This window comes from Mauremys reevesii, linkage group 8, assembly GCF_016161935.1.
Source record: "Mauremys reevesii isolate NIE-2019 linkage group 8, ASM1616193v1, whole genome shotgun sequence".
Lineage (NCBI taxonomy): Eukaryota > Metazoa > Chordata > Testudines > Geoemydidae > Mauremys > Mauremys reevesii.
The window spans coordinates 65,384,607-65,393,700 of NC_052630.1; the positions used below are offsets into that span (position 1 = coordinate 65,384,607).

General features: G+C 45.3%; 1 protein-coding gene across 1 annotated transcript; it reads left to right on the forward strand.

Moving 5' to 3' along the window:
- Positions 1–3,922: 3,922 nt before the first annotated feature.
- On the forward strand, positions 3,923–9,020 carry C8H1orf53 (chromosome 8 C1orf53 homolog). Its single transcript, XM_039485379.1, is given in 5 exon segments — positions 3,923–4,178; positions 4,180–4,211; positions 4,214–4,371; positions 7,307–7,408; positions 8,794–9,020. Coding segments are annotated over 5 exon segments (408 nt in total). The 5' UTR covers positions 3,923–4,134; the 3' UTR covers positions 8,866–9,020.
- The last annotated feature ends 74 nt before the right edge of the window (positions 9,021–9,094 follow it).

Genomic DNA, 9,094 nt, shown 5'->3' on the forward strand with positions numbered 1-9,094 from the left:
GAGGACTCTGACTCTAACACTAATAGATGGGCAGTGAAAAGGTACAAGACAAGCTTGTATCTCAAGAACCTGTGGCAGGTTATTCAGTTGGAGTAAGGCAATATCTCTATACTGACACTGGCCTCTGGCCAAATAGGGCCTACATGCCAGTCTCTTTCTACTGCACTCACTTCCATTCCTGAGTCAAATAGCAGTTGTTGAAGAAGTGTGACATCCAGTGGCAAAGGCTTTAAACCTAGAGCCAGTAAAGAATTTTTCAAGTAAACTTTTTTATTTTTTACCAAAACTGCTGATTAAGCAAAACTGGAACCATTCACAGGAAAGGGTCGGTTTTGATGAATTTCCCACTTCAAAACATTGTTGAACAATACAGCTTCAGAAAAGTTCCTTTTTTGACTTCATTTTTAAATTAAAGTTAATTTAAGGTTAAAAATAAAAAAGACAATCAAAACAAAATGCTTTGATTTACCTGATCTGAAAAAAAAACAAATGAACCATTGATTTCAGGCTTGCAAAAAGTTTAAAGATTGACTTTTCATACAGATTTGGGATGTGAACATTTTTCAAACTCTCACAACTCTTTTCCTGTCCTTTCTGCCCTGCTCTATTTAAAATCTCAAACTAGTGTCTGAGATCTGTCACCCCAATATTCAGGGCATTCAAAGTCCCCGTCCTATATGGCATGGCCACAATCAGAAATTATACAGCTATCATACTCTGATGGGAAGCCAGGCCTCCCCATCCACAAAGGTTAAAGCAAGGGGCACCTTCCTGTGCTAGGAATGAAGGCTTCAGTAACCAGCTTTGCCTCATCTCAGCTGGTGCAGTGAGAGCTTTCCTCCTGTTTCAATCTACTTTAGCCACCGCCAGTCCCCCATTCTTATTGTCTTTCACCCAGGGTTTTATCTCCTCCTCCAACCTACCTTGATTACCAAAATGTCATTGACTAATGTCCTTCCACACTACACTCCCACACCGTTCCCAGCTCTAAGTCAGTCCACTTGCAAACCCAAAGGGTTTTGGGCAATCACACTCCTCCCATCTCAGAACAAATGCCCCCCATAAACAATTAACAGAAAAATCCCCCTAACAATCAGCTTTTCCCTTCCAGGAAGAAAGCCCAGCTGCTGGTGGAGATCAACCTCCTGATCCCTTTCCACAGTTCCCCTTTCCTACTGCTCTCCACACCCTAGTACCTCCACCTACCTCTATCAGCAACCACAGGCAGCCAGGTCTCAGCACACTTTGATTCAGGATCTCTACTACTGAGTCCCCTCTAGTTCCTACAAGCAATCCTTCATTGTCACTCCTGTTATGACCAACTGCTTATCTGAAGCCTGAGAGTAAACTTCCCAGGCAGCTGCAATCTGGGACCCTCAGGCTTAGTCCCAGGCGGAGTGGTTCAAAGCACTCCACCGCCATCTCGTTTCCCTGACCACACCAGCTCTGCCAAGGTTCTGACAATCCCTTCTCCAGCTTGTCCCATCACTGCTGGAAACTCATTACTGTTCTGCTCTCAGCTGCTTCTACAACTTCCACCACACAGGTTCCTTGAAAAGCAGCAGACATCTTACCTTGATTCATCACTGTACGATGAGAACAGGCAAGCCTTCTCCAGCGGGCTGTGGAAGAATATCCTATGGGAAGCAGCAGAAGCCCCATTGCTTGAGTAATTTAAAACTGAAAAAAAGGTTGAATATACTGGCTGGAACAATCCTCCATTGGCAGGGGATAGCCTAGATGTCAGAACTGGTTGTTCTATAGGAACAGGCAAAACTGCTATTTTTAGCAGTGATAACAGAGCAGCATCACATACTCCAGGCCTTAAGCTGCTTGCATTGACTTCAGCTCCCTATGCTTCCAATATACCTTGACCTTTAATCAGCAAAATTCACCCTGCTGTGAAGTCACTGAAATCAGCAGTTAGACAGTTATACCTATATGTTCCACAAAAATGTGTGCCTGTGACAGGGTTTCTCATTGCACAGCCAATATTTCAGGTGACAAATTGTGGAAGGCGTTACACAACATGGTCTGAAAAATCCTCAATGAAAAAGTTAAAGATACATGTGCTGCCTGGTTCTGGCTGTGCTCTGCTCAGGATTTCATAGAAGTTCACGAGGAATTTATCTGTCAAAATTTGAAATACGTATTAAATCTGACAAGAATTGCAGGATAGGGGCCAACATCTGCAAAAATGAGCATATTTTACTGATATTTACAACAAAGAAACTTCTGAAATAGGATATTCAGCCAGCATCTTCATTTTGTGAAGCTGTTGAATATAGTAATATGTCTAGGTATTCTCCTACAAAAAAAAATTTTGTTTGAGCTCATACTGCTAAAATGCATAACCCACCAACCCAAACTGTAACAAGCAAGTAGTTAAGTCAATCAACACTCCACTTACCAGTTCCCTATCTCAACTTTCACTACCTCCTTCCATTGACCACACTCAACTGTACAGCCTTAACTCCAATGTCACACTTTTCCACATACAAACACACCATAGACTTCACCACTGCGTATAGGGAATATATCTTAATTTAGCTAAGGTCAGAGATCAAGCTGTATGTGTGGGCATGACTGCGAGGGATTGCATACGTGCATTGGGGTTATATGCTGCAATCGAAAAGGACTTTGCTTTGGAGCTATGTCTGTAGGGCTGAATCCCCTCTCACTTGGACTGGCGTAAATCAGTGCTACTGGAGCCAATGGAGTTACACAGGTGCAAAACTGGTATTAGTGAGAGGAGAATCAAGCCCAGTATGTTTGTGTATCATGATGTGTGGGTGATAAGGCCTGTGTGTATTGTCTAACTGGTGAATTCCTTGTTTTTTATTGATCACCTTGATAGGAAATGAACTCAACTAACTACTGTATAAGTTAGTTACAGTTTTTTTTGTGGGGCCTATAACTATTATATAATCAATATAGACTGTTTACTCATCTTACTGATGAAATTAAAGAACACTATAGGAAAGAAGGTAAACTAAGTTTTTCAGAATAGGTGCAATATTTTATGTGTATTTTTGCTACTTTAAAGTATCACATACAGTGCTAGCTGAATAATACAAAATAAGTTTTAAAATATAATGACACAATTTGGGGCACTTTTAGAAATGCTCTGAGATGACAATACCAACAATGAACATCTTCCTGTGCTGTGGAATAAAACAATATGATGTTCATAAGTTTATATGGTATACTTTTTATTTTCAAATAAAATACAAAAATACAATTAAATTCAACCTGAATACAACCAAGAGCACAAAAATGACTGAAATACAGAAGTGGACACTCCGCAGATGAATAGGCCTCCGTGCAGAGTAAAGTCTTTACTGGGGTTGAAAATAAGTTAGTTATGATTTAACAAAGTTGTGACCATCTGAAAGTGGTTCATCCTGTGCAGAGCATAGCGTTTGGTTACATGTACCTGCAGCCTAGAACACATGCTTTTCACTGAAGACTCTCAAGCAGCAGCCTGCTTTGCCTGACTACTTACTGCGTCTTGATCTGGATATTCACTTCCTTGCCCAGGCAGGAAACCCAGCTATTAAAAAGTGAGAGAATATAGAATAAAAAACAGACATATTTAGTATTTTCCTTTTAAGGCCCTGGTCGTGCAAACATATATACACATGCCAGCAGGATTTGGTTGGGATGTACTGAAAACTATTGGGCTACACAGCAGAAATATGCAAAAATTAAATATTTTCTGTAAACCCCTTGTCCATGTAGAATGGGTCATTTCTAACTCAACTGCAGGGGCAAGGGCATTATTAATGATTATATTACACTAATTCCAAAGTCCTTCCTTGGGCTGGAGGCATGGCTGGGCTAGGGGCTATACAAGCAGCTGAGACAGTCTAAAGGCCTGATCCAAGCTCGCTGGAGTCCCACCATTGCCTTCAGGGTTCTCTGACTAGCCAGGGGTGTGACTAGCAGGAGGGGAGCAGAGGTGGGTGACAGGTGACAGCACCAGACCTCGGTTCTTTTGTTTTCGGCCTCCCCAGGTGGACGCAGACCAGCCACGAGCCGCAAGGGGAGACCAGCCTGGCTCTGTTCAGGGCTTGCGACCCAGACTTGCTGCCCTGGCGGGAGTGGGTGGCGCCCCGGCGAGGGGTGCCAGGAATGGGGCCCGCCAGCTGGCTGGGGCTCTCCTGCGGCCGCAGCCGCCCCTCCCCTGGGTCCATGGCAGCGGCGTCCTTGGCGCCCCGTTGCAGGCGGAGCGGCTGCGGCACCTGGGTGCGCTGGGCCACGGGCGGCGCCGGCGGGGAGCGCTCCGAGCAGCCGAGCCGGCCGGGCAGCGAGGAGCTGCTGACGGCGGCGGAGAAGCGGATCGTGGCGCTGCACCGGGAGGCCTGCGCGGTGAGTCCCGCGCGCTTCCTGCTCGGGCCCGCAGGGCGCTGCTTGTGCAGCCGCCTCACCGCTCCGGGCTGCTCCCGCGGGGCTGGCGGCGCCCCAGGCTGGCGGCGCCCCAGGCTGGGGCTCCCGGCGGACCCGCTCCCCTGCTGCAGCGGCTAATGGGCGGCCCGGGGCTGCTCAGTGCCGCGCACGCTGGCAGCTTTGCCTGGCCCTCTGCAGCCAGCCCCATGGAAGTGCATGGGCAGGTTGGCTTGCCCGGGCCTCTCCCTCAGCCTGAGCGGGGATCGGCCCAACACCGTGTCGCGAGCACCGGCGTGTGGCCTGGAGATGCAGGGAAAGGGGGGAGGAGGCGGGCTAAGGCGGCTGCTCTCGGGATCACAAGGAAGAAGTGGACGTGCATGCACAACCGAGAGAGTGACAGGAGCTCCGTGTCCCAGCAACACTTGTGCCACATTAACGATCAGCGACTGTCTTGCCCTTTCAACTTCCTTGCTGTGGCCGGGGGTCCTTTTGGGGTATTTCATAGCGATGGCCTTTCTAGCCCGAACGTCTCTGCACAGAGGTATTGGCACGTGCCTCTGGCCGAGCAGAGGTGGCCATTTGCTCACAAGACGCTGCCTGGCGCAACGGGAACTGTAAAGAGAATAAAGTCACAACACCCCACAGGAAACCAGAGAAGCCTTTCGAGCGCGCTCCCAGTTCCATCATTCTGTAGGGTTGGGGCAAGTCACGGAAGGCCTGGGACAAAGAGAACAATTAAGACAGCAAAAGCGAAATCTTTCCAGAGAGGGATAGCAGTCCCCAGACAGAAAGCGCCTGCAGCCCCTGAGTGAGCCATGTTACCTGCACACTGGGGACTTACAGCACTAGAGCTTAGTTATTGATTATGTCAGGGAGAAATATGTCCAAAAATAACAACGTGGCGATACAATGCAACTCTTGGACGCCCAGCAAACTGCCCGGTGCTGGTAGCCTGAACACCAATGTGTATTTACCCAGCCTCCGGGCCTGACAAACTAGCTTATAGTCCTAGTTTTTATGGAATGCTCGGGTGTTTTGCAGGCAGGGAAATATGTCCCGATAACAGCCTCAAGGCAGACAGGGTGCCGACATGTGAAGTGACTCTCCCCTCCATCTCCAGCTCCGCACTGACATGATTAATAACCGCTCCGCTCCCCTTTGCACGCGGATCGCTGCTGAGCTGGTACCTCAGCTCCCATTCCGGAGGGCGGAGGAAAGTGGGGCAGCCTTGTTTAGTTTTGTTTTGTGCAGATATGGAAGCAACCTGCGCGGGGCTCATCACTAGCGGTAGGGGCAACATACATTAGACAGGAGCCCACCATGGAAGGCCCATGAGACTCTGCAGTAAATACGGAGTCTGTAGCAATACGTGGCCTCCGCCTCCTCTCCCCCTGCTCTAGACAACGCTTGGCCCTTTCCCTCTTCTCCCACGGATGTGCATCTCCGAGCACCTTGTGCTGCGCGCCCCTCTGCACTGCAACGGCCTCTTCCACCGCCAGCAGTCGCTGAGTTTGCCTGGACAGCCATTGGGCCGATTCTGTTCCGGTTGCGGAGTTTTGCCATTGGCTCCAGCGAGATCGGTCCCAGCAGGAGGTTCCCACTGAGGAATTCCCCCATTCCTAGGCAGCTGCCCGCCGGAGGGTCAAATGGCAGTTGTAGGCAGTCAGCATGGTTACAGTAAATGACCTTAACGTGGGCATGAAACTGTCCCGCGGCTAGATTTCCCACCTGCCTTCCCTTTCGCAAGCGGCTTGCATCTCTGCCTTTGTCGCCATTAGTGATGGCTGATGTTTAGCAGGTTTTCTGGACCCGTTTTAAAAATACCTTTGGGCTTCGCTTCTTTGTGTTAGTCTGTCCGGTATCTCAGGGGCTGCAGGCAAACACCAAGGAATGTGCCCCTTTACGGATGCACAACAGAACAGGGAAGCTAAGGACTTGATTCGCCTATCACTTTTGAAATGTGCAGCTCCAGCTTAACTCAGGGAGCGTTATCTTTGCTCTCCAAAACGTAGGAGTGACGTATTTGGTGTCGAACATTTTAAAGCTATGTCCATACTGGCAAAGACACGATCCAAAACCCTGGCATCTTAACATTTCCGCTGGCTATAAGCATTGTTGCAATTGCAAAGGTCACTTGCTGGAAATGACAATCAAAAAGTGACCTAAATATTAAAAAGTGATATCTTGCTACCACACAGCTTTGTCCAGCACCAGAGGCGGATGCCAGCCAAGTATTTACGTTCCCTCCAATATAAAATAGTTTAACAGTTGCACCATGTTTGCAAATTGCAGTTATACTTTTTAGCGTCAAGGCTGGCGTGATGAAAGTTGCTTTTGATCAAGCAGCACTTGAAAGCAGCAGAAGGTGTCAACATTTTATAGCCATTTAAAAAATAATTTACAATGTAATCAAAACTCAAGAACATTTAGAAAGGGAAAAGAATGTGGCATAAAAAAGTCCAAAAGTGACTAAAGTGAACAGGAAGAGTGTAAATGTCACATTCACTTAGACCCTTTTTTGGAAGCATAAATACAGCATCATACATTTACACTTTCGTATAATTCGACGTGTAAAATGCATCTGCAACCTGGGAGTGAAAGTCCATTTTCTTCTAACGAGTTTAGAATAATTTAGAGAATATATAAAATATCTCTAAGGAAATGAATGGCGAAGGCTGAATCTATGGCTATGTTAAAATATGCACTGCTGTTGCTCTATTACTTCCCCAAATCTCTTTATTTGTCAGTTCTGTCTGAGTTACAGAGTATAAGGGTCAGATTATAATAGTTGAACTGGTTTCAGTTAAGCAGTTGGATTTTAGGGAGATAATGTCAAAGCACTTCCCGTTTGAAACCACAAAGAGATGAAGACTATATAGAATTGAGGTTGACTCTGTTTTGGGTGGTTCTTTTTAAGGCTGGCCTGCAAAACTATGTGGATCCAGTTACTGGCTATTTAGTGTTCACCAAAGTTGCCCACTTGCAGAGAGGTAAATGCTGTGGTTCTGCATGCAGACATGTGAGTATGAAATCCTTGCTTTGCAGCATTAAAATAACTTAGAAAAATATTTTAAATGCTGGCATTAGGAAAAGCTAGCAAGCTATCTGGCATGTTTCACTGTGAAATTTAGACTAGCCAAGGACAATAAGTCCAGGAAAGGTCACTGAGGGATTTTCTTAACGTTAAAATAGAATGCTGCAACATTTCAGGTTACCATTATCTCCTTGAACTGCTAGGAGAATTTCACAGGAGTTATTTAATAGACTGTTGTTTTATATAAGTCATGTTCTCGTTGGCAAGTGCAAGATGCCTATGAAAAGAACCAGCATGTCAGAAAGTCTATTCCGAGCAAACTTTCTCCTTTTAAAGAAATGAGCTAACATAACCGAGATATTTTGCCACAAATGTAGTTTAGTTTTCTAGAATTATGTTGAAGGGTCTGTTTTCCAGTCTGACTGAGAAGTATCAAAAGATGTGGGGTACGGTGGAATATTGTGTGATTTTTATAATAATAGGACTTCCTGTTGGTATTTTCTGAATACAATTTAGCAATCAAAGTTGTGCAGTGTGAGAAGGTGATATTTTATATTTTGCACACAGAGCACAATCCCGCTTCCACTGAAGTAAATAGCATAAGTCCCGTAGCTTTCAGTGGCTGACAAGATCAGGCCCATAATAATATGTTGATCAAATTCACCTTACTCAGGCAAGTAGTGTTTGACGCCCCAGGTGGGTAACATATATTTCCCCTTAGTAAATTTAGTTATTAAAACATGCTTTAAAGAACAGCGCACGGGAAAAGGGGGAAGGAGGGAAACAACCGGGTAATTTACAGTTCAAATGTGCACTGCTCACTCCTTTGGCTTCTTAGTTGAAAAAGTTTTCTTATAACACTATTGCAGTGTGAAATTCGTGAGTAATGATGCCAAAGACTCACTCTTTGATGAAAACTCATTAATCACTTTTATAAAGAGAGAGTCAGTTGGTCAGACGTTTGAAAACAAGTTTAAAATTATCGGGAAATGTTTACACTTATTACAGACAACATTGAAAGGCTAGAATGTTATTGTCCTGGCTGCCCCTTTGCCTTGCTAGGAGCTCTGTTATGCAGAACAGTTTGCAATAATGCACCAACTAAAGAAGTTTAAGGGGGTGGAGGGACAGCTTGCTTTGGTCAGTCAAATTCTTCGAGTTGGAAGGACATATTTAGGAAATGGTTCTTGAGCACTAATTAGGACCATTTGCTTGGGGTTGCCATTATTTTCCTGCTAGTCTGGAGGGCACACTAGATCAAATGATTTATATAATATAATTAACGATTCTTCTTTAACCGTAGCAGGGTTGAGCTTTTTCTTACTGATTGCTAAGTAATGCAATAATGACTTGTTTTATTTCTTCTGCAGTGTCCATATGATCAAGCTAACGTAAAAGACCCGTCCAAAAAGAAGCGGTTCAATTCATTTTTTTATACTTGACGATCAGTGCATTTGCCATCTACGATGGAGACTGCAGAAACCTAAGCCAGGATCAGTTCTTTGTGGCTTCGAGTGCATGAATATTGGCATTCCTTTTATCGATGCTGGGTTATTTGAATACATTTCAATTGTAATAAAAAACAAGCTAAACCGTGTGTGCCTGGGTGTTTCAGATGCTACGTTATTAGTGATACTCCTTTCCCATTCCTTAGCGTTATAAATCACACGT